The 26,947-nt window shown below is 39.4% G+C and overlaps 1 protein-coding gene across 3 annotated transcripts in view; it reads right to left on the bottom strand.

Moving 5' to 3' along the window:
* ATP1B3 (ATPase Na+/K+ transporting subunit beta 3) overlaps positions 1-22,631 on the bottom strand; it is a gene marked incomplete at its 5' end in the record, with an annotated part of 53,366 nt that extends 30,735 nt beyond the window's left edge. The window contains 2 exons of one of the 3 annotated variants that reach the window (XM_079705059.1): positions 17,995-18,194; positions 22,475-22,631. In XM_079705059.1, coding sequence (XP_079561185.1) covers positions 17,995-17,998 — 4 coding nt within the window. Of the gene's footprint in view, positions 1-13,083; positions 13,193-17,994; positions 18,560-22,474 lie in introns of those variants that run through there. The other 2 variants (XM_079705058.1, XM_079705057.1) reach the window with 2 other exon arrangements.
* Between the last annotated feature and the right edge of the window lie 4,316 nt (positions 22,632-26,947).

Below are 26,947 nucleotides of genomic sequence, written 5' to 3'. Positions count from 1 at the left end.
GTAATGAGAATTGCAAAACAATAAAGCTCATGAAAACACACTCAACATCACTAGTTATCCAAGAAGGGCAAATCAAAACCACTACATGCTCACCAGAAGGCTAGAAATTCTAAAGACTGACCATACCAAGCGATGATCTAGGAGCGGAGCAACTGACACGCTAATACACTGCTGGTGGGAACATGCCAAAACAAAAACCGATTTTGGAAAACAGTTTTTTGAAAAGTTAGTAGCATATACCTACGACAGGATCTAGCCAATCCATTCCTAGATATTTAACCAAGAAAAACGAAAGCACACATTCGCAGAAGTATATGAATATTTGTAAATGCTTTATTTGTAATCACTAAAAACTCCAAACAACCCAAAAGCACATCTACAGATGAATTAATAAATTCTGGCATATAATACAATGGAATACTATTCATGAACTACTTCTCAAAATAACTGTGCTGAATGAAAGAACTCAGCACTCCTGACCCCAAAGAGAACACGCTACATGATTCCATGCATTTAAAGTTTCAGAAAATACAAACTAATCTAAACTGTCAAAAAGCAGATCTATTTTTTGCCCGGATACTGGGGAGGTAGGGAAAGAAAAGGATTTCAAATGGGAAAGAGGAAATCTGGGGAGTGATGAATATTTTCATTATCTTGATTAGAGTGATAGTTCCATGGGTACAATATATGCATATGCATATAGGTGAATACGCATCAAAACTCAAGTTACACATTTTAATTTTAAATACGTGCAGTTTACCATATGTCACAATTATACCTCAATAAAGCTATTTAAAAAACAAAAATTTGGAAGAAGGCCTAACCTAGAGAACTAGCCAAGCCAAAGAAAAATTCAGTGAGCTAAAAGATCAAACCAAGGTGCTTTACAATACTGGGCAAAAAGACAGAGAGAGAGTGTACGGAGATTGTTGAGACACGGGAGACAGAACCAGAATATCAATAAATCTAACAGGAATTCCACCAGAAAAGGGGATGGGGAGGAATGCCCAAAGAAATAACACATTTTGTGTCTAGATTGGAAAAGATTGAAAAATACTAGAAAACACCCTATACCTAGATAGAAAAAGGTAAAATTTCAGAATACTAAAAATAAAGTGAACATTTCTTAAAGCTTCTAAAAAGATAAAACGGGTTTTACCTAGAGCAGAGAAATATGACTGACAGATATCTCATCAGCCAAAAATAAAACAGTATATTCCAAACTGCGGAGGCTTTAAGTTTTAGCTACACTGTCTTCATTTCCTTCTTTTTGGAAGAAAAACTTATATATTATCTAACCTGAAAGAAAAGGACAAAGTTCACAGACTAAATTCTAGAAAAAGCTAATATAATTGTACATTTTTTCATTTTTTAAAGTTTTCTTTAAAAATCTAAGACAAAGAAGAAAAATATATAAAGCAATGGTGAGCAAAGAAACCAGTAAGACTTGCTGGTAACATCTAAGTAAGTGTTGATTTTAATTTCTTTTCCTTATCAGGTCTGAGGAATAACTTACATACAATAATTTTCATTGATTCCAAGTGCACAATCCCAAAGAGTAGACAGTTGCATGTATTGTGAAACCACCACTACACTAATGATACAGAACATTTCTATCACCTCTGAAAGGTTCCTTGTGCCCGTTCACAATCCGTACATCCTTCAGCCAGCCGATGATCTCCTTTTGCCACTACATTCGTCTGTATTTTACATAGTTAAAATTTGATTTTAATTTAATAACAAGTTAAAATCCCAAAAATATTAAGGTAGGAATAATTTAATAGTAGTCTAATAAAAGACATTCTCAAAGTGGGTTAAAGAAAACCTTATAGCACTATAAATAAACGCTATTTAGATAAAAACCTAAAATTATAACACATACTGGTTGAAAATAAAGTAGATCTTGGCTAACAAAAAGAAATGTAGATGTGGCATTATTACTGTAAGCAAACTATTTAGAATTCAAGTCAAAAGGTATTAACAAAGTAAAGATATTCTCTATTAATAAAAAGTAAACAAAACACATCAAGAAGATACAGCATAAAAGCCATGAACATTTGTGATGCTAAGTGGCTTAAGATATGTAAAGCAAAATTTATCACAATCATCTGTAGAGATTTTAACGTACCTCTTCCAGAAATCCACAGATCAGGTAAACAATAACAAAAAGGCTAATATTTTAAAAACACAACTAATAGTTATTTAACATATATAAAACTTTGTAGTCACCAGAAAGTATACTCTTTATAAACCTGGAACATTGCCTCAAAACTGACCATGACTTAAATTTCAAAAAACCAAACCAAACCAAAATAAAAAATAACAAACCTAAAAAAAAAAAAAAAAGAGGCCACATTTTTCAAAATCGAAGTATGTTAGAGAAGTATAACAAAAATTTAGAAAATGGACTGCTAAATAACCTTTGGATTAAAAAGACAACAAAATCCAAAATATGCAAAATTCAAAACAATCATGTAGCCAAAGAAGAACACAAAGGAAAATCCATAGCCTTATACGCATTCACTAAAAAACCAGACTAACCAAAAAGCCAGGTTTTAAATTCAAGACTAAAATAAATTCAAGGAAAGTAGGAGATTTAAGATACTAGCACAAGTTAATGGAAACAAATGCAAAAAAAAAATCATTAATTTTATCAATAAAACCAGTTTCCAACTAGTAAGCTTGAAAATAGATGAAATATATGATTTTTAAAGAAAATAAACATATTCAAATCAGAAGTTTTTACAAGAAATAAACAGAGCTCTATCCCTGAGACACTATGTCCAAACGGCTTTAGTTAGTTCTCCCAATTTTCAAGAAGTAGATTCCTTCTCTACACACAAGCTATCTTTTTTGTATGCTCCGTAAATTACCTAAATCTTTATAAGGCTAGCACTCTCCAGATACCAAAACTAAACAGATGGTACTCGCACAGATTTCACAAATTTATTTTATTTTAAACACTTACATAGAGCTTACATGCTATAGAGTGATAATGACACAGGAACAGAGATACAGATTAATAACAAAACGCAACAATAATCAAGAAAAGATCCATATAAAATCCATGTAACAAAGCTGGCATTTCAAATCAGTGAGAAAATGATGGATTATTCAATATATTTTGGGATAAGTGATCAGGAACAGCCTATAAAAGGCTGTTAAATTTGTGATAATATTTATTTAAACAAGTACAATTTTTAAAATAAAAGAATTAAGAGACAAAATACAGCAAAAAGATGAGCAGGTCGCTGTAAAGAAACGAAAACTGAGCAAACATAAGTTGCAATTATCAGAGATACTGCAAATTGAACCAACCAAGACACCAGCATCCCACCAAACTGGCAAAAATTTTTAAAGAGTGATGATAACCAATGCTCAGAAAGTTGAAGGGAAACAGGTAATTTGATCCCTGCTGGTGGGAGTATACACTGGTACAGCTTTACTGGAGGACAATAAATTAATATAAAAATAAACATATACTATAAACTGGTGATTCCATTTCTCAGTGACTACCCTGGATAAATAGTTGCACACATGCACTGCACAATTTGCAAGAGAAAAATTGGAAACAATCTAAATATTCATCACAAAGAAATATATACATGTATCTTGGATATATATCCCTACACTATGGAATATTATGCAATGACTCAAAGGAATGAGATAAATAAATTGGGGAGGGGGGGAGAGAGAGAGACATGGAAACAGTCAAGACATATTAAGTGAAAAAAAGCAAGTTCTAGAACATACATTCTTCCTATTACTCATGTAAAAGTGGAAGATTAATTATTCCTACATAGTCCATATATACACATACACACACACACACACACATATATACATATACACATATATAAGTGTGTTGAAAAAGGACTGGTAGGAAAACTGATAAGCAATCATCTGTGGGAAAGACTGCGACTGGTAGAAGGCAGTGAAGAGAAACATGAATATATTTATGTATTCTTTTTCCTCCAACATCCAATTAGGAATATTTACAAATACACACAAAAGTTAAAAGAAATGTAAGTGAACACGCATAAACCCCACCTAGATTCTACAGTAAAGTCTACTATATTTACCTCTTATCTATTCACCATCTATTTTTTTTTAAGAATTTCAAGTTGCAGATGTCAGTACACTTAACCCCTAAACACTTCAACATGTATATTAACTAAAATTGAGGGAAAATTACATTTAGTGAAATACACAAATCTCCAAGGTACCATGACACGGTTGTTGAGAAATACATTCACCTCTATGATTCAAACAGCTATCAAGATACAGAACATTGCCATCACCCTATAAAGTTCTCATGCCCCTTCCCAGTCAATCCCCATGACCACCATCCTAGAGGCAAACACCATTCTGGGCTTTTCCCCAGCATAGGTAAGTATTGCTTGATTTAGAGTTTCAAAGAAATGAAATTATATAGTATATTCTCTTCGGTAAAGCTTCTTTTCTGCTCAGCCTAATTGTGGGATTCACCCATGTTTTGTGTTATCTGTAGTTTGCTCCTTTTTACTGTTGAGTAGTATTCCACTGTGTGGACACTGGTTTGTTTATCCATTCTACTGCTGGACACCTGGGCTCTTTCCAGTTTGGAGCTACTATGAATATTTTGTGTATTTTTGTGGACATATGTTTTCATTTCTCTTGGGTAAACTGCTGGGGATCATGGGGTAAGTATATACTTACTTTTACAGGAAATTATTAGACCTTTATCCAAAGTGGATATACCACATATGTTTTAAAAAGTATGATAGGTAACAGTGGTTACCCAGGGAAGAAGCTGAGGATGACAGTGGACTTACTGACTATTCACATCTGTACTATAAAAACTCAAATAATGAAGTTACTTTTGTTATATGAAAAAAACAAAGCCAGGAGTCCACATTCCATTTAAGACACGTTCAGGTTTCTTGGATTAGCCTACGCTGACCACTAACTAACTTCTAAAGCATAGGTCAGCAAATCATGGCTGCTGCCTGTTTTTGTAAATAAAATACTGAAACGCAGCTAGGCCACTAGTTTACATATTGTTTACGGCCGCTTTCAAGCTACTAACAGCAGAGTTGAGTAGCTGCAACACATACTGTATTCCTGGCAAAGCCTAAAATATTATCTGGTCCTTTAAAGAAAAAGTTTGCAGCCTCCTGTTCAAAAGCATTTATATAGGCCTTGTTTTTCATTCCAATGTGACATCTGAAACTATCTCGTGCAACTTCTCCCTTACAGAGGAAACTAAGACCAAGAGATTTTTAATGACTTACCTAAGCTTAGATGGAGACGTGGAATTCTAATTCAGATCTATATTCTGAGTCCTAGTCTGAACACCTTCTCAGTATACTGGTAAACTTCTAAGACTTATCAAGCAAAAATACATAGGCCCACAGGCTCACTTTGACTACGATGCCCTATCTGGAAACTTCAATGAATTAGAAATTTAGTGGAACAGAATCATGGTGAGCTGAGGGGAATGATGAGCCAGTTTCTCCACAAACAAGACTTTCACAGTGTGGAGCTATACCAATTAATCAAAATACTCTCAACTTTAGCCCAACGACCAGGTGAATCACAAGTGGAAACTGACTAAATGACAATTGATTCATCAAAAAAAGAGTAAGTGCTTACTATGTGCTAGATGTTGTAGCATAAAACGCACCTGTGATTCCTCTCTGTGAGAACATCCAGCTAGTGGGAACAATGTATATAAACAACTCTAATCCAGGATACAAAATTTTTAGGCGTTAGAGACGACAAATGTATTATTTTCACCTGGGCAAGTCCGAGAAGGCTTATGGCAGAGAGGGCACTAGATCTATGAAGCAGGAGAGAAGTTATGATGCAGAGAATGAAGGGCACGGGAGAGGGAATGAGCAGGGTATCCTAGACCAAGGGGCCTCAGACAGACCCATTTGGCTATGACATGTGGTACACAGGGAGCAGGGTGTAAAATGACAGATTGTGTAAGGTTGGAAATGTAGTTCTAAGCCACTATGTAATATATCCAGAATACCAGGCTGTCTGGAACTGATTTAAACCTTCTGAAAGCAGTGGGGAATCCCAACAGCCTTGGGGTACAGGGAGTAGCTTGACTGAAGCTGCAGCCTTAGAAATAATCTGATAGCAGTGAAGTTACACTGGTTTAGGTCACAATGATTCCAACGGATTCCTTGGATCTTTCTGGGGCTGCACCAGAAGAGCCCAACTTCCCCAGTCAACAACACTACGCTTTTTATAAGCAGCAGATAAAAGTTGGAAAGCCAGTGGTCTCTTTAAACTAGGACCAATTTTGAAAGAAATTTACAAAAGATCTTCATCTGGTGCTTTACGTTTTTTAATCAGAGAATTTACAAGAAAAGGCACTACCAGATCCTGAAAAAGTGGGGCAGGGTTGGTGGGAATACTGAGGGCTCTGCAATATGCAACAGGTGGTTAGCATTATGAAGCTAGGAAAAACAAGCACCCTGGGCTCCCTCTGAACGCCTGTTTTCACAAGATGCTGGAGGGTGGGGTGAGGCGGGGCAACGGTGAGTGGGTCAGAGAAAATTAATTCCTGAATTAACTGGAGCAGTGGTAATGAGGGTGTGGGTCACCAAGAGATTCAAGAGATGTTATGGAAGTACCACTGGCATGGTTTGGCCAGGTTCAGAGCCCAGATGGCAGAAATGGTAGTGATAATCTTCAAAAATTGCAAATACAGAAGCAACTCACAACTTCAGTGGAGGAAGGGGAAACAGCTCTGTTTATCAGTTGATAAACAAGGTACTGGAGTTGTCTAAGCCTCACTCTCAGGTTTATGGGATATGCAAGAAGCAACGGGAATCTCAGAGAGATGTTAACCAAGAAGTAAAATTTGTCAGTAATCTTTGCAATTGTTTTATGAGATGAAGAAGATGAAGAGAAAACAAGGCCAAAGACAGCACCTGGGAAATCTACATCTAGGAAACAAGAGAACCAGGAAAGGAATGGCTAGAGAAGTATGGACTGGGGTAAGGGCCACTTTTACAGACCAGATACTGCCAACTGGCCAGAAACCATCAAAAGAAAAGTACCTCATGCTGTGGACAAGGGTCAATTCCTTACCATGGCATCAGCAAAATAACAGGAGGAAGTCATAACTAAGAGCCAGCTCCACCAATGACTCAGTTACGAAGTTTAAAACAGATATGGGGAGGTTGTTAAGTTAGGGAATTCTTTTTAAAAATATTATTAGTTAAATAGCACCCTGTAGGGAGAGGATGACACTATTAAATAAACCCCCATTAAATCTGAGAGCAGTTAAGTTTAAAAAGAAAAAAAAAATCTTTATGAAGTTCTCATAAGAGCCATATAAGCAGAATAGAGCAATAAAGCAGGACACAGGAGGCCTGGATAATTACCGTGGTTCTGTTATCCTAATCAGATGCACGACCCAGGCGTGTCAAACTCAGCTGAGTCTCCCGTGAGAAAGTTAAGTGGAAGCTTTTTCTGAACACTGAACTATGAAAACCATCAGTGCTGTAGCCAAAAGGAAAAAAAAAGGAAAATGCCCAAACACTGGGTGAACCATTATGCTATGATACACCAAAACCATCAAAGACATTAAAAACAATGTTGCAGAAGACTAATTACATTTAATTAGACTGGGAACATTTCATAATACTGTTCATTCATTCAACCAATTTTTATTACATTCCCACTAAGTGCCGGGCAACAGGCTAGGTGTTAGGGAATTCAAGACGGGTAAGATATGAATAAGAAGCTTATGTCTAATAAGCGGGCAACAACAATACTGTTGAAGTCATAAATACTATACTAGAAAAAGGTATCATAGAATACACTGGAGCACTTGACCCAGTCTCAAGGCAAAGAATGGTTCGAAAATGTTTACCAGAGATCAGGCCATCACAGCTGACATCTGAGTAGCCAGGCCAAGTTGAAGGAAGGAGAGGCTCGGAAGCTAGGAAACAGGCCCAAAAGCAGTGGGAGAGAACTATGTGGAACAGCAGAGATGACAGGAGAGAAATATGCCAACCAGACTGCAAAGAGTCTGCACGTCACGCTAAGGAGCCCCGAGGGCAACAGAGTTACACGAAGAGGTGCCCATGAAACGTCCAACTGAAGATTTCTGACAGGCGTTTGGTAATAAGAATACGAAAGAAGTCTTAGGGACTAGAAATGCAGATTTGGGGGTCTCAAATGGAGATAATAACTAAAGCCACCAGAACATGTAAGTTCTAGCAGGAAGTGTGGACAGCTCCCACAGAGGTGATGGAGAGGGCCAGGGATACCCCAACAGAAAGTGGCAGAGGAATGAAAAACATTCCCCTTAAACGTTAAGTGATCAAACTAGGTATATCTAACTGTGTGTTTTCAAATTTTATTTATACATTTGAAAAAACTTTATACATAGGAAAATGTTAACAGTGGTTACTCTATGTGATTAAAGATGACAGGTTTTACTTCAAAATCAATGTAATGAATGCATAATTAGAACATAATAAATTTATCTTCCAAAGTTGATTTTTTTCCCTATTACACAATTCCTTTTTTTAAAAAATGCTAGGTTAGTAGAGGCTTAACCGTAAGGGAAATGCTGGAAGTCGAAAGGGGGAGGGGCAGGGGAACTGATATCTCCTAAGATTAACCTTCACTTTTTAAAAATTATTGTACATGTGATTGTCTCTCCTGCTCATCCATGTGCGCTGCCCATGTACTCTTGGCATATTTCAATAAAGGTGTTTGGAACATAAAAGCGTTAAACGGTCCTTAATCCAACACGACGATAAATCACAGTAAAGTTGTTACTAAGGACAGGAGGGTTTTTAAACGTCTTTTAATACAACTAAATTAATTCTACAAATATAAATTCAAACGTCAATTTCAAAGAAATGGAATTACTTCGGGGTGAGCGGAGGCTGCTCTTTAACACAGTAAAGCACATCCTACTGTGATCACAAAGGTATCTGGAACATCACACACACACTTGCCCCTCCCTCCCTCCCACTAGCGGCCCAGAAGTGCTGCCTCCTGCTGGGGGACGGCGCGGGGAGCCTCAGCTGCTGCCGCTGACACACCCACCACTGCCCTTCATTTATACCCTGCACACAGGGGAAGGCAAGTCCTGTTACTTTCCCAACAGTGCAAATTTTTGTAAAGTTTCTTTAATATGTCACTCCACAGGACAAAGAATACCTTACAAAGCTGGGAAAATAAACACACTTGCCTTCTCCCCTACAGTCAGACACCCAAGATGGGATGGAGGCTGATCTCCAAAGCAGAGCATTTACTGAGGCATAACCCAGAATGGGAGCAGGTGACTGAAAAAACAGCATGTCATGGACCTATAATAAAAGAGAAGCACATGAACGAAATGTAGATATTAGTAGTTTTGGTCCAGAATCCTGACCCTGCTTGGAATCAGTAACTTGAGTTTTAGGTCCATGTTAAAATAAAGCATTTATTGACAGATAACCTTAAGATAATGAACTCCAAAGAAGCCCACAAGCAGATGTCATTAAATGACATCACATCATGTTTTAAAAAAAAAAAAAAAAAGCTCTGTCCTTGGAGAGTCTGAGGCCAAGGATTCTATCACTAGCTGAGTAAGTGAATTCTGACAGATCAGATCTGTGGGTTCAATTTTCTCACATATGAAAATGAGGGCACAGGACTAGATTAGTGGCTTTCAAGCTTTTCTTGATTGTGAGCCACAGTAAGAAATACATTTTACATCAGGGTATCTGAATATCCAAAATACAAAAAGTTTCGCAGAATGACATTTTCCCTTAGAATAAACTTATTAGGGAGAATAAACTTTGATAATTTTTCTATTCTATTTCATTATTTTTAAAAATGTTAACTGCAACACATGGTCCACTGTTTACAATTAAATAACACTAGATGATCTTTGAGCTGCCTTTTACTCTAATTGTACGTAATGCATTTAGGTTTAATATCTGCAACATAGCCACAAGGTGCTAAATTTTCTTTGTCCTGTGTTTTCATAAAAGGCAACTACTTATTCCTGATGCGTCCTTACTGTCCAGCTTGAGAAAACAGCTCTTAGGAACACTTCGATCACCTACATGGTGTGCGTTAGAAAGCTGTGAAAATGGAATGAGGTAAGTACATGTATATAAGCATTTTGAAACTGCTGTAACCAAGTGTCACATATTAGCCAAATATACAAGAAGCTAATCAAATTCTTCACACAGCTGTTTTAAATAAGGCAATGAGATGAAACGTAGTATTTTCACTTTATCCCCAAGGTAAACTGCAAAACTGCTTTTTAAACATGTGTTTTTAACATATATAACGCACTTGGAGAGGAACCTCAGATTACATGGGACAAATGTACTAAAGACTTGAATGTAAAACATAAAATCAGGAAATGTCTTAAATGAATGTCTTTCTAGAATCCTTGAGGTAGAGAAAGGTCTTCTCTATATGCCAGCAGCCCAGCAAATTTACCTAGGTCAACAATAGATGTAATAATCCCCCCTCCCCCTGCATTAATTTCAAAAGCGACTAAACGAAAACATTTGCACAAATGAGGTTTAAAAAAAGAGCGTATAACATGTTTTCAGAAAATGTACATAATATTATCCACAACCCAGAAATTCCACCAGTAGAAACATATCTCAAGGAAATAAATTTGCAGAAATGTACAAGAATGAAGGGAATGGGAGGAGGAGGGACCAATACATACAATAATGCACTGGTTAAAAGAAAAACCAGGAGCTACTCCTATTACCCTGGGTATCTCCCATGTATACATAAGGTACACGTTAGTAAACTTTAAAAAAAAAAAAAATCCCAGTACATCTAACTATACAATGGAACACTAGCCAGCTATTAAAAGTGGTGATATAGGTCTTTATTTATTAACACGGGAAGATGCCCACAATATACTCAAAAGATTATAAAGCAACACTTACGGTATGATCTTTGTTAAAAAAAATTAATAATAACATTATATACATTTTTAAGTCTGCCCAGACATATACCAAAATATGAATAGTGGACATCTCTGGGGTGATGAGATCAGGCAGCTCACTCATACACTGCCTTTCTGAGAACTACAAGAAGATATGCTTTCTCCAGGCAGACCCCATGCTCTAGGGTACACAGCTCAGTGAGCTGAGTATGGACTTCAGCCTCCAGGCACCACTCCTCCACATTTCCTTGGAGTGAGTGCCCTTTTATTGGGATAGGATTATGGATAGCTTTCACCTATTTATGCCATTCTCCACTGGCTTACTATTATTACAATAAACCCAGAAATTTACTATTTGTTGATATTTTCGATTTTGAAAAAAAGGTCTTGCCTTAATCCTTCCAAAACTAATCCCAGCTACTCCCACTGCCCTTACAGGATGCCGCATACTCTGATAATTTGTGCGTGTTATCTATTTAAATGCACGTACCAAATAAAATCTCTACTCCAAAAGCATATAATACAAAGGTTAGATAAGGAGCACAACCTGCACTAAGAAATGTCATTCTAACACAAAGTGCAGATACTTATTACTGGAAATGAGAAGGCACTGAGAAAGGTAGTCTACACAAATGAACCACTCTCCACCACTCAAAAATTCCTTCAGCAGAAAGTTAGTACACTCTAGAAACAATAATAACTGTTTACAGTTTTTGCCCCCACTTAATTCCAGATGCAAGATCTATTTCCTCATCACATTAGTGGGTTCCCCACAGACAGCCATTCGAATAAAAATCTTGAGTGATTACCATGCAGTTAGGCAAGGCATCTGTAAAATAATACCACCGCTGGACTAGGATTAAAGGACAACTGGTTCTTTTCTTGGCTCTTTGGAATATGTAATTTTACATAAAGCAAAAACGCAACCTCTCTGGGGCTCATTTTTCTCGTCTCTAAAGCAGGGTTTGGGCTAAAAAACCTCCAAGGCCCCTTTCAGCTTGTGATAGGACTTTAAGCCGCCTTTCCACTCTGGAGGAGCCGATTTCAAGCCAGTCTATTTTCTAAGTCAGAGCAAAATTTACTCTCTTCGTGCTTCTCTTGACAATGTCATGCCCGAATAGTTCTCAACTCTAGAAATATTCTCACTCAGAAAAAAAGGTCTGTCATGACCAACTAACAATATATTTTTCAAAAGGAAAGAAAAACTAGTTTACTTAATGTAAAGGGGGGAGGAGGAAGACCACTAGTCCTTATTCAGACATAAACATAATTTTTCAAAAAAAAAAAAAAGAGTCACTCTAAAGCAGCACCACACTGGCGGATGGTTTAAATATTTCTTTTAAAACAAAGAACCCATGCAGAGGAAAACTGCTAGCAAATTCAATCATCACACGTTTTGAAGGAACAGAAAAAAAACTGTGCCATTCAGACCGGATTTACTTTCCCCCAATGAAGCACGTTGGTAAGAAAACCTGTGTCATTAAAAAGGAATTAGGGAGAAAGCAACCTTTTCAAAGGTCTTTTCACTGTCCAAACTCAAGTGCACTTTCGTGTACCGTGTACTTGTGTGCTTAAAACATGCGTGCAGACCACACACTTAACACTCACACTCTTCCGACCTGCTGGGGTGGCAGCGTGGACGAGTCACAAGATAGCGGCGGGAGTGGAAATTTCCTCTCCCCGGGCGTGGGGCAAGGTCGGGCTTCCCCAAACCGCTCGGCGCCGCTGGCCGCCTCCGCCAGGCCTCTCCGGGCCGGCGCGCTCCGTACAAAGGAGGCCGGGCGCTCGGCCCCCACGCGCTCGGGGCTCGGGGCAGGGTTTGCCGGCTTCCGGCGCCGCAGGCCCGGGCAGCACGTGCGGCCCGCTCCCGGCAGTGAGGAAGGAACCGGCGCGGCCCGGCGGCGGCTGCCAGCGGGCCCCGCAGCCTCGCTCGCCCGCCGCCGACCCCGCGAGAAATGAATGGGGCCGCGCTGCTCCTCCGGCGCGGCCGCCCGCGTTCGGGTCTGGCGGCCGTGGCGAAAACCGCTGCGGGCGGAGGCAGCGGCGGCTCCCGGGGCCCCCGCGCGGGGAGCCGCCTCCCGCCTTCCCTTCCCACCCGACCCCGCCCGGCGCCCCCCCGGACCGCGGCCGGCCCCGGCGCCCAACCGCCGCCCGCTCACCCCAGCTCTTGGCGGTGCGCCCCAGGAACTCTCCGGTGGTCGGGTTGTAGATGAAGAGCTTCCACTCGGCCAGGCTCTGGTTGAAGGACTTCTTCTCTTTCTTCGTCATGGTGTGTGTGCGGACGTCGAGGGGAGCGGCGGCCGCGGGGGTGGAAGCGGCGAGGAGCGCAGAGGCGCGTCCGGGCTCGAGCGGCGCAGCCCGGCGACGGCGGCAGAAGGCGGGACGGCCTAGGAAACCTCCTCTCTGTGGTGAGCGCTCGACCCGACTGCGCTGCGCCGCGCCGAGCCGGGCCGCCGCTCCGGCCGCGGGAGCCTGACGTCTCCGCCCTCCGCAACCAATCCCCGCGCCGTTCAGGCCCCGCCGCCGCCGCTACCGCCTCCCGCCGGCGGCGGGGCGCAGCCGGACGCTGTGAAGATGCCCCGCCCACGGCCACGGCCCCGCTCCGTGGTACCCGGCTTGGCTCCGGGGCGCTCGGCGCTCTCTCTTCCCGGCCAGAAGAAGCAAAAGCTACGCATAGCAACTTAAAAAATCATGAGAGCTTAATAAGAAGCAGATTTATAATGGCAAGCAAAAGATGAGCATCCCTAACCCGCTGGTTTTTCAGAAGAACTCTGGGGAGATGCTGCGGGCAACCGGGATCCGGAGTCCCCTCGCTTCCTAGCCTGCGGCGGCGCGGGACTACCAGAGAGCGGAAACGACTCCAGTCCACCGAGGACGGGACTTCACCACCGTCTCCCCAAACCGTTTCCAGGCGTTCTCCTCTGGGCTGTATGACGTGACCAAAAGATAATTCGCTGTAGTATCTCGTGAGGGTGTACGGTGTATTACATACCTTCGCTCAGAGAATGCCCTGACTTCGCCCTTTTGCAGGAGTCAACTGGGAATCTTGGGTCAAAGGGAGTTTCATCCTAAACATGCCAGTATTAAGTAAATGCAGTATAGTTTTCCCCAGATTTAATTGAATTTATCAATGAAATCAATACACATGCTTTCCTGAGTTTCCTGTCAACCGCAAGACCTGCTTTTTCTCAAACACTCAGACTCTTTACAGGAAATCAATTCTTCGTTTAGTGTTGATGCCTAAATACTGTTCGCGGCTTTTCATCTTTTCCACTGTATTGGTTGCTCCCCTTGGTCAGAGCTGAGGGTGCAGTCGATGTTTTCCTACACGAGGTGGAGCTGAAGAGTACAGTGCTTTGAGACTGTTGGGACAGCATGAAAAGACTTAAATAGGAGTTTGGGCAGGAGGTGCTTTCTTTTCTTTTTTCTTTTTTTTGGAAAAAAGAAATAGAGCACTGCCTATGTTTTATTAGCAAATAAAAAATTATGAATGAAGAAATGTAGCACACATCTCACTGTTTGGAATGATGCATTGTGATCCATCCGACAGTTTAAACAGCCAGCAAATGCTTTAAAGGAGTAAATGGATAACAAAATTCTGGCATTGCTTTTGTTTCCTCACTTTATCTAAACAAGGAATTACGAATTATGTTTTTCACAAATGGAAAAGGAATAGAAGAATATATTATTATAAAATGATTTTTCCCCCTGTGCTTATGAAAGCTAAATTTAAAATTATGACCTTGGGAATGATAACCAAATCCAGTTACTTTGTTGAGCCAATGACAGCAAAAGATTTGTAGAAGCATTTTGTAAAATTTGGCATGAAAATAGTATTACAAATAGCAAAACATCGTGCAAGCAGACTAGAATGCATTTCTTTAGTTCATAAATAAGGTCGAAAGGGAACTGAGGAATGGAAGTAGTTAACTATTTTTGTCTCATTAAAAATCTAACTACAAATTAGAGGACAGCTAAAATATTGGTAGAGCTGATAACAGGCTTTCTAGTTTGGGTAAGAGGGAAGATACAGAGTCTGTTTGGAATAAAATATAAAACTGCCTGGACTTCCCTGGTGGTGCAGTGGTTAAGAATCCGCCTGCCAATGCAGGGGACATGGGTTCGAGCCCTGGTCGGGGAAGATACCACATGCCGGGGAGCAATTGGGCCCATGCGCCACAGCTACTGAGCCTGCGCTCTGGAGCCCGCATGCCACAACTACTGAGCCCATGTTCCACAACAAGGGAAGCCACCTCAATGAGAAGCCCATGCACCGCAACAAGGAGTAGCCCCCGCTCGCCACAACTAGAGCAGCAACGGAGACCCAATGCAGCAAAAAAAAAAAAAAACCCAAAAAACAAACAAACAAAAAACCCCTCTGCTTTATTTATTTTGTGTGTTAATAACACACAATAACACAATAAGCACACTTCAAGAAATAATTACCTGGCGCATACAACAAAAACATGGTAAACAAGAACATTATGAAATAGTGCTTCAAAGATACTGAATGCTGTCAGACATTTGTGGTCATTAATATGCTTTTCATATGTAGTGCTTTGTGGTTTTCCAATTAAGTACTTAAATACAAATATAATTCAGTAAGTATTTTCAAAACTCATGCCTAGTTTAGTATAATACCTGATCCAACAGATTTCAGTTTGGGGAAAAGTTTACATCCTAATCCAAAATACAGGAACTATTTGTTTCTCTGATACATGATACTTGAGCATTACTTGCAAGAGAAAATACTAAGTGTTTTGGGGGATATTGGCCTACCAAGTATGAACAGATGAAATATCAAATTTAATCAGAGCTTTATTCCCTGTAGATTTACTTTACCGTACCCAAGTCTCCCTTTTATTTTATTTTTTTTAATTTTTTAATTTTATTTTTTTTATACAGCAGGTCCTTATTAGTCACCAATTTTATACACATCAGTGTATATATGTGAATCCCAATTGCCCAATTCATCACACCACCACCTCCACCCCCCCGCCGCTTTCCCCCCTTGATGTCCATATGTTTGTTCTCTACAACTGTGTCTCAATTTCTGCCCTGCAAACCAGTTCATCTGTACCATTTTTCCAGGTTCTACATATATGCGTTAATATACGATATTTGTTTTTCTCTTTCTGACTTACTTCACTCTGTATGACAGTCTCTAGATCCATCCACGTCTCTACAAATGACCCAATTTCATTCCTTTTTATGGGTGAGTAATATTCCATTGTATATATGGACCACACCTTCTTTATCCTTTCGTCTGTCGATGGGCATTTAGGTTGCTTCCATGACCTGGCTATTGTAAATAGTGCTGCAATGAATATTGGGATGCATGTGTCTTTTTGAATTATGGTTTTGTCTGGGTATATGCCCAGTAGTGGGATTGCTGGGTCATATGGTAGTTCCAATTTTTTTTTTTTTTTTTTTTTGCGGTACGCGGGCCTCTCACTGTTGTGGCCTCTCCCGTTGCGGAGCACAGGCCCAGCGGCCATGGCTCACGGGCCCAGCCGCTCTGCAGCATGTGGAATCCTCCCGGACCGGGTCACAAACCCGCGTCCCCTGCATCAGCAGGCGGACTCTCAACCACTGTGCCACCAGGGAAGCCCCTATTTTTAGTTTTTTAAGGAACCTCCCTACTGTTCTCCACAGTGGCTGTATCAATTTACATTCCCACCAACAGTGCAAGAGGGTACCCTTTTCTCCACACCCTCTCCAGCATTTGTTGTTTGTAGGTTTTCTGATGATGCCCATTCTAACTGGTGTGAGGTGATACCTCATTGTAGTTTTGATTTGCATTTCTCTAATAATTAGTGATGTTGAGCAGCTTTTTATGTGCTTCTTGGCCATCTGTATGTCTTCTTTGGAGAAATGTCTATTTAGGTCTTCTGCCCATTTTTGGATTGGGTTGTTTGTTTTTTAAATATTGAGCTGCATGAGCTGTTTATATATTTTGGAGATTAATCCTTTGTCCGTTGATTCATTTGCAAATATTTTCTCCCATTCTGAGGGTTGTCTTTTCATCTTGTTTATGGTTTCCTTTGCTGTGCAAAAGCTTTGAAGTTTCATTAGGTCCCATTTGTTTATTTTTGTTTTTATTTCCATTACTCTAAGAGGTGGATCACAAAAGATCTTGCTGTGATTTATGTCAAAGGGTGTTCTTCCTATGTTTTCCTCTGAGAGTTTTATAGTGTCTGGTCTTACATTTAGGTCTGTAATCCATTTTGAATTTATTTTTGGGTGTGGTGTTAGGGAGTGTTCTAATTTCATTCTTTTACATGTACCTGTCCAGTTTTCCCAGCACCACTTATTAAAGTGACTGTCTTTTCTCCATTGTATATCCTTGCCTCCTTTGTCATAGATTAGTTGACCATAGGTGTGTGGGTTTATCTCTGGGCTTTCTATCTTGTTCCATTGATCTATGTTTCTGCTTTTGTGCCAGTACCATATTGTCTTGAATACTGTAGCTTTGTAGTATAGCCTGAAGTTAGGGAGTCTGATTCCTAATCCAAAATACAGGAACTATTTGTTTCTCTGATACATGATACTTGAGCATTACTTGCAAGAGAAAATACTAAGTGTTTTGGGGGATATTGGCCTACCAAGTATGAGCAGATGAAATATCAAATTTAATCACAGCTTTATTCCCTGTAGATTTACTTTACCATACTCAAGTCTCCCTTTTAAAAGAGAAGTTATTTTGCCAGATAAAATACAGGATACCCACTTAAATTTGAATTTCAGATAGGTGATATGTATAAGTATATTCCATGTAATATTTGAGACATACTTACATTAAAAAAATGATTCTTGTCTATCTGAAAATCAAATTTAACTGGATGCCTTGTTTTTTCATTTGCTAAATCTGGCTTCCCTACTATAGAGGATGCCTATGAATCCCACAGCAATAATAACAATGATCATTTATACATACCAAGTCCTAGGCCCTGGACCACTTGCTTAGTGTGATTTATTTCTTAATCTTCACAAAAACCCTAAGAAGGAGGTATTAGTTCCCTAATTTTGTAAATGAGGAAACTGAGGTTTAGAGAAATTAAGTGACTCACCCATGGTCAAAAAGGTATCAAACAGCAGCACAGTGATTCAATGCTCATCTCTCCTCCACCACCCAATACTGCTTCCACAGTGAATGACGGCAAAGTTCTGGGAAAACTTCACAAAGCTCAATGAGGCAGAATGAGAGAGAAATGGTTGTAGGCCACTGGCTGAGTATGCTCTCCAATCAGCAGAACCCATTTTCTACTTTCTGTGGGCATAAACAAGATATTTTGGCTCTTAATTTTCTAAAACTCTTTGTTTATTCCCGAATTTTATTTTTTTAATATTATTTATTTATTTTTTTTATCATTTATTTAGGCTGTGCCAGGTCTTTGTTGCAGCATGTGGGATCTTTGTTGTGGCATGTGGGATCTTTAGTTGCGGCATGCATGCGGTATCTAGTTCCCTGACCAGAGATCGAACCCGGACCCCCTGCATTGGGAGCATGGAGTCTTACCCACTGGATCACCAGGGAAGCCCCTATTCCTGAATTTTAGAATCGTGTGTACAGAAGAAAGTATTTCAGTTCTTAAAACAGCATCTTATTTATAACTTGGTGTTATAACTAGGACTGTGATATTAAATCACTGAAAGATCATTGTCCCTCAGAGGATAGATATTAAGATTTCCTTAGGGCCTCCCTGGTGGCGCAGTGGTTGAGAGTCCGCCTGCCGATGCAGGGGATACGGGTTCGTGCCCCGGTCTGGGAGGATCCCATATGCCGCGGAGCGGCTGGGCCCGTGAGCCATGGCTGCTGAGCCTGCGCATCTGGAGCCTGTGCTCCGCAACGGGAGAGGCCACAACAGTGAGAGGCCCGCATACCACAAAAAATAAATAAATAAATAAATAAATAAATAAAGATTTCCTTAGACATAGTCCTTTCTTCCCCACAAGCAACAGCTATAATTGTGTTGGCATTTTATTGTATCTGAGAAACACAGTCATGAATATATATATATATATTCTCTTCACAGAAAATGTCCTTTTCCACACATTGATTTTAATATTGAATACTTTTACTAATCCTTTAACAAACAGCATCTCTACATACTTTGCAGGTTAAAGGGCAGATAGTTGCATTGTTGATTATCTTGAATAAAATGAACCAGTGCTTTCATAAAGCATGAGCACAGTGTCTGGCACAGAAAGCGCTCTGTAAATGGTAGGGGTTTTCTGGGTATAATTTCTAACACTGTCATCCACTGTGTTAGGTGTTTTATGAAAAAGTGTATGATATGATCTAACAGGATTTTTTACTAAATGAAAAATAAATTCAAAAGACCAAATCAATATGAAAGAGTATTTAATTAATAATTTGGTTATAAAAATTTACAGGAGTAGGTGAAGTTGTAAGTGAAACAAGAAGGGCAGAATATTGATGTTTATTGAAGCTGGGTGATGGGTGGATGAAGTTCATTATACTTTGTTTACTTTGTATATCCTTGAAATTTTCCAGGATAGAATGTTTTTTTAAAATGGGGGCAAAGGATAGGAAATTTTCTTGATGCACAAGAAAAGTTCACTTAGTTGAAAAATAACTGGAAGAAGGTATGGATGTTATGTTTTCAAAAGAACGATCTAAAAAAAAAAAAAAAGCTGAACTAATGGGAAACAGGTAATTCTGGGAACATAAGATAATTTTTTTGTATTCTAATTAGTAACCAGAGGTAAAGTTGAGAAGCTATTGTATCCATAAGACAAAGACAAGTATATGTGTGTATATATATATATATATATATATATATATGTATGTATATGAGACAAAAAATTATTGAAAATTTAAAATATAATTAATTCCTATAACTTAAAAAATCAACATAAGGGCTGAAAGAAAAGGTCAATGGAATCTCCCAGAGTGTAAAGCAAAAAGACAAAAGGAAAGAAATACTGTATTTTTAAAAGTCCAAAGACTATCTAGGTTCAATCCAGGAGGGACAATAGTGAACTAATAGTTCCAGAAGGAAGTAAGAAAATGTGGGGGAGAAAATAGTGAGAGAAATACAGAAAAAAATGTCCTAGAGTTGAGAAAAGATAGGAGTCTTCAAACTGAAAGAGCTTACTGAGTGCCAAGCAAAATAAATAAAAATAGACCCATACTTAACCCTAACCTTGTGATTTTATAGTACATCAAATACTAAGAGAAGTTCCTAAAAGCTTCCAGAGAACAAACAACAGGTCGACTACAACAGAACAAAAACCTGATTGGCACCAGTCTTCTCATCAACAACAGTGCTAGAGACAGTGGTGGACTGCCTGCAGAGTTCTGAGCATCAGAATCCCATACCCAGCTAAGCTATAAGGGTAAAGTGAAAACACGTTTAGACATGTAAGAACTCAGACAGTCCACCTCTCAAAAATCCTTTCTGAAAACATCAGTTAAAGATGGACCAGTAAAAAGGAAAAGGAATCCAAGAAAGAGAAAAACCTGGGGTGCAAGAAACACTGGTCCTAACCCAGGAGTGCTATGAAGGGAAGGTCTAAAATAAGAACTGTACAGCAGGCTAAGAGAACAACAGATTTTAAAGGGAGAAGAATATCTTCAAGCAGAAAGTAGATTCCATGGCGATGGAGACTGGGATTAAGATCCTGAACAAATTTAGTCATATGGTGAAGGCATGTGCTTCTTTTGTTAAATGGAAGGCAATTAAAACCAGCAGAAAACTGTGTTCCAAATATAAAGCAAACTAAAATGTGGCAACTCATGGAGCGTTTGAAAATGTAATTATATAATCTCAATGTTTGGAACATCCTTTTTTTTTAATTAATTAATTTTAATTTTTTGCTGCGTTGGGTCTTTGTTGCTGCACGCAGGCTTTCTCTAGTTGCAACAAGCGGGGGCTACTCTTCATTGCAGTGCGCGGGCTTCTCACTGCCATAGCTTCTCTTGTTGTGGAGCACGGGCTCTAGGCGTGCAGGCTTCAGTAGTTGTGGCACACGGGCTCAGTAGTTGTGGCTCGCAGGCTCCAGAGTGCAGGCTCAGTAGCTGTGGCCCTCGGACCCAGTTGCTCCGCGGCATATGGGATCTTCCCAGACCAGGGCTCGAACCCATGTCCCCTGCACTGGCAGGCAGATTCTTAACCACTGCGCCACCAGGGAAGCCCTGGAGCATCCTTCCTATTGGCACAGGGCTAGTGATATGGATTTACTTTTTCTTTTTTTTTAATTTACTTTTTATTTTATATTGGGGTATAGTTGATTTACAATGTTGTGTCAGTTTCAGGTGTACAGCAAAGTGGTACAGTTCTACATATGCATTTATTCATTCTTCTTCATATTCTTTTCCCATATAGGTTATTACATAATATTGAGTAGAATTCCCTGTGATATACAGTAGGTCCTTGTTGATTATCTATTTTATGTATAGATTTACTTTTTCTATTCTAACAGATGCATTTTGTTCTGCAGTGAATACTATTTTCATAATCAAAGTAGTAAAATTGCAGCTTATTGACTTTCAATACTTCAGAGTCAACTGAATGACCAATCACAGAACAAAATGTAAATGTTGTAAATTATGACAATATAAAAGTGATGGTGGGGTTGACAGAAGTCAAGGGCTTTATGCAGGAGAGAGTTGAAGGAAAAAAGTGGAAAGGAAGTGTAGAAGTGTTCATTTTTTTTACATAATAAATATGGAGGTAAGAAATGTTAAGAGTTAAAGAGTTTAAAGACGGTCGAACTGGAATGGAGGTTTAAGTATGTTCTTTAAAGTTATAACTATAACCAATGGAAAAATAAAGTAAATACTAAATAATAGGACTTCCCTGGTGGCGCAGTGGTTAAGAATATGCCTGCCAATGCAAGGGACAAGGGTTTGAGCCCTGGTAGGGAAAGATCCCACATGCTGTGGAGCAACTAAGCCCGTATGCCACAACTGCTGAGCCATCGCTCTAGAGCCTGCGAGCCACAACTACTGAGCCCGCATGCCACAACTACTGAAGCCGGCACGCCTAGAGCCCATGCTCCGCAACAAGAGAAGCCCGTGCACCACAACAAAGAGTAGTCCCCACTCGCCACAACTATAGAAAGCCTGTGTGCAGCAACAAAGATCCAACGAAGCCAAAACACAAACAAAAACTAGATAATACTACATATTATTAATAATAAAATAATACTATGGCTAAAAAATATGAAATGGAGGATGAACTGGGATATAGTACATAAATAGCTCATTTATCATCTTCCTTGGCAGAGTTAATAGTGTTAAAATTTGACAAATAAAAAGATAGGTATATCGGGAATTCCCTGGTGGTCCAGTGGTTAGGATTCCCTGCTTTCAGTGCCAAGGCCATCGGTTCAGTCCCAGGTTGGGAGGGAACTAAGATCCTGTAAGCCATGCAAGGTGGCCAAAAAAAAAAAAGAAAAATGTATATAAGCATATTATTTGGAGCTAAGGAGACAGTGACTGACTTCCTTAATCCATTCAGGCTGCTATAACAAAATACCATAGACCAGGTGGCTTATAAACAACAGAAATTTATTTCTCACAGTTCTGAAGGCTGGAAGTCCAAGATCCGTGTGCTGACATGATGATGTGAGAGCCCTCTTCCAGGTTGCAGACTTCTAATTGTACCCTCACATGGCCGAGAGGGGAGGGATCTCTCTGTAGCCTCTTTTGTAAGGGCAGTAATCCCATTTATGAGGGTTTCACCCTCGTGACCTAAGCACCTCCCAAGGGCCCCACCTCCTAATACAGTCATCTTAGGGGTTAGGATTTCAATTTATGGATTTGGGGGGGCACAAACATTCAGACCATAGCAGTGACCAAATGAAATAAAGTGAGAAAGGATTTAAAGTGATTACCTCTAGGGAGTTCAGTGAAAATCATGTATGTTTTTCCAATGGGATAGGAGAGAGGATACATGTACTTTTCATTTGTAGTTCATTTCATCTTGTAGTTTGATTTTTTTAAAACCATGTACATGTTGTTCTACTTTGATAGTTTAAGTGGTTGGGAAAAAAGCACTTTAGTGTAACTGGCTGCTCCCATTACAGACACTGAGACCCACAATTCCTAACTGCAAACCTTTTTTTTTCCTCCTTAAAGGAAGATTTAAGTTCTTCAGTAACAGACTAAGAACTAACACCTTAATAAATGAGTTACAAGGTATTAGGTGAAACCAAATGAAATTTTGACCTATGAAGATAGCAATTTCATATCATTCAAATTAATATATGTTTTTTTCACTAAAAAAGTGCAAGTGAAGCCAGAACTGTAATTATAGCCTGTTATGCACCATACATTTAGTTTTTTATATTGATTTTTCTACTTAATTTAATTTAAAAAATTTAAACCCCACAGAGCTCTGTCAAAAACACAAAACTATTTTCAATTATAGAAAGGGCTAAGCCATCAGTCTCCAGAAAATTTTGGTTTACTTTTTTTTAAATTAATTTTTATTGGAGTGTGGATGCTTGGTTTACTTTTGTTTGATATGTCTCTTACAAAGCAACCTGCTAATTTAACTCAAATTTGAAACTAAAAAGATGTCACATGAAGCCATCTATTTAATATTCAGGTCTCTTGTACATGTAATATGCTGAAGTAATATACCCTGCAATTTTTCTATTTATTTCTTTCATGACAAACTCTAACCAAAGAGGGGCCAGGAAGAATTTCCTTATACAAGGGTGAGGTAGACTTAAGAACAATGTCTTATTACTTAATCACTGTTTTTCAGCAAACCTTGAAAGTACCTGAATCTCAAAAGTTAGCCCTAGGCTTTTTTTTTTTTTTAATAAAACTCAATGCTCCTCCCAAATTTGAGGTATTTGATTCCCTAGCTGAGAATCCTTCTGGAATATTTTCATCCTATCCCTGACAATTTATTCCTGATTGTTACTATGAAGGAATAAAAGCTGTAGAGGATGTGTAGTTTCAAACTATAGTTCTTAATATTATAGTAGGATAAGCATGTTGCTCATAGACTCCTAGATCTCTAGAGAAGGGACCCTCAAGATCAGCTGATCTGTTCACAAATGAGGAAACTGAGGCCTAAAGAGACTGAGAAATTTAGTCTACACAGAAGGTTAATGAGATACATAAAGTGACCAGAGAGTGTTCAGCTCCTGGTGAGACCTTTTTTCTGTTATATTGTGCTGTTTCCTTAACTCAGAAATTCACCATCAAAACTATCCAGGTTTTTTTTTTTAAGAAACTAGTCAAAAATGAACTTTTGTAAATCCAGAAAATCATGATTTTTCCAGCAATTCTATAAATTAAAAAAAAAATGTTGCCCCTCAGAGGTCAGGAATAATGGTGGTAAACAAAATACTTTCCATATCCTGAAGTCTGGGGCATCCTTCAGTGAAAAAGGAAATGTGGGCTAAAAGAATAGTAGGCCCTATCTTTCCATATTTCATCTTTATTTGAACAAAGGTGTCTCACAAATAGTGATCAGGACTCATTTCCCTCTATTCAAATAAGCTGTAGGCTTCTGGTATATTTGCCAGACAACTTCTAGGGCAAAATTGGAGCAATTCAAAACTTGAATCCAATTTTCTAGTTGCCAGGATTGCATTACCTGATAGCATTAATAAATAACTGACTTATTATTTAAACAATCTCTTTTCCTTTCAGTTTGATGTTTTGTTTTCAGTGGAAAATAATTGTGTCAGAGAAGTGACTGTTTTCTTTTAAGCAGGAACTATCTGTCACAATCTGACTAAGAGGAACGTGAAGGAAGATTTAAATGTCACTTTAGGCAGTATCGCAACAGTATTTCCTAAGAGACTTGATAATATCTCCAGGGCCATGGGAATTCAAGTTCCTTGACTCTAATTATTGTGTTGCAACTGACTCCTGACACGACCACAGCTACCATAGCTTAATTACTTTTACACAAATTCATTATCTCTCATGCATTGTGTACAAGTATATAACTCTGCCTTACTGGATATATTATGAGGAGAATGGTCTTTTGGTTAAATGACGGTTTGGGAGTTAGGAAATCCCATAAATGAATATTGTGTTTCAACTTCCTGCAAATCACGTAAGCTTATATCAGCTAATGATCTTTCCATAGCAAGAAACAGAAAGCAAACTCCTAGTGACTTAAACAATAAGGAAAATGTACAGGTGAACATAGCGTAAAGTCCAGCTTTGAGAAAGGTTTAACCCAGGGCCCAAATGAAGTCTATAAATCCTGGATTCTTGCTTTCCATTTATTGTTTTTTAGGATTAGTTTCTAGAAGCTTCTGGGCCTAATTATTTCCATGTTCAAATCCAGAAGAAAAGAGGGACTCAGCATCCTCAATAGCTTAAATAAAACTCCCAAATGTAGCCTCATTGACCCACCCACTGCCCTGACTGTGAAGACCAGAGAGGGAGATGGTATATGCTGATTGGATCAAGTCCAGAAGGGTCCACTCTTGACCTGGGGGTGGGGTCAGTCTCTCTCCATTGCATGGTTCAAAAATTTGGAATAGTGTTAGGAAGAGGGAAGGGGAGATAAATCCTACAGACTTCTATTTAAATAACTGCCTTCAAAAACTAAAATTTCAGGGACTTCCCTGATGGCCCAGTGGTTAGGACTCCACACTTCCACTGCAGGGGGCCCGGGTTTGACCCCTGGTCAGGGAACTAAGATCCCACAAGCGGCACAGCCTGGCCAAAAAACAAACAAACAAAACCCCTCGAAACCAACCCCTCCCCCAAAACAATAACTAACATTTCAACCTAGAGTCATTCTTGCCTTCATTGATTTATTCAACGAACATTTCTTCAGGGCTCCCCATATGTGAGGTCTTTTTTAAAAAATATTTATTTATTTTGACTATGCCGGGTCTTAGTTGTGGCACACAGGATCTTTAGTTGTGGCATGCACACTAGTTCCCTGACCAGGGATCAAACCTGGGCCCCCTCCATTGGGAGCGCAGAGTCTTAACCGCTGGACCACAAAGGAAGTCCCTATAAAGTGAATGTGTTTTGATTTTTGAAGTTAACTTGGGGGTTGGAAGAGGGTTTACATACATTGAACACAAGACATTGTCTTCATAATTTTTTCCAGAGTCAGCTCCTTTTAGATCTAGGAGATAAATAAGTCTTCTTGTAGCAGTAATTTATCAGTCAGCATTTGGGGTTCTGAGGAAGCAGTTCATTTGTCTAGTGTAGTGAACTTGTCTTAGAGCTCTTCCTGGCTCCTGACTACTCCCTCTCACCTCCCACCTCCAGGCTTAGTCTCCCTCCCACTCTAGGGAGGATGCTTATGGGCAGGAGGCTCCAAAGCCCTTGTTGGAAATTCATTAGCTCAGGATAGAGTTGGACTTGCTCTTTCCTGCAACTGCCTCGACCTTGGTTTCTGGATTTCTAGTAACCAAGAACTTTTCGGGTAACCAAGATCTGCCTATCTTCTTGTTCTTGGCTGACCCTTGCTCTGTTCCTGAGTCCCTGGTAATTGCATTTCCCTCCCAGTTTCACAGGGAGGTTATTGCCCTCTGTTCTCTCCAGTGACTACATTTGTCTGACCTTGACTCCTAAACTCCTACACCTGAGTTCTCTGCATACATTTCTCCTCTCCTTGGCATGGAATCATTCACCTAACACAGCTGTAAGAGTGTTAGTGTTTTTATTGGGGCATGTATTCTACTTAGCTTTTTTTAAATCTTAGTTCCCCAACCAGGGCTTGAACCTGTGCCCCCTTCAGTGGAAATGCAGAGACTTAACCACTGGACCACCAGGAAAGTCCCAGAGCTAGTACATTTCTTGAATGCCCTGAATCTCACTGAAAACAACTCATTAACTTTCTAGCATTGAATTATATCAGCTGACAGGAACACAAACAAGGTGGGCTAAAAAAAAAAAAACAAAACTGGATGATCACTTAACACCTCATAACATAAGCAGTGTGATATAGACAAAAAGCAATGCAAACACTTCAATAAAATCTGCACTAGTTATAACAGCCATCTGGTCAAGAATCCTATTTTAGTTTTTACAAGAGATCAAAAGCTTAAGAATTA

This window comes from Hyperoodon ampullatus, assembly GCF_949752795.1.
Source record: "Hyperoodon ampullatus genome assembly, chromosome: 5".
Lineage (NCBI taxonomy): Eukaryota > Metazoa > Chordata > Mammalia > Artiodactyla > Ziphiidae > Hyperoodon > Hyperoodon ampullatus.
The sequence above is the reverse complement of the archived record's forward strand: the minus strand, read 5'-3'. Positions and strand labels throughout refer to the sequence as shown.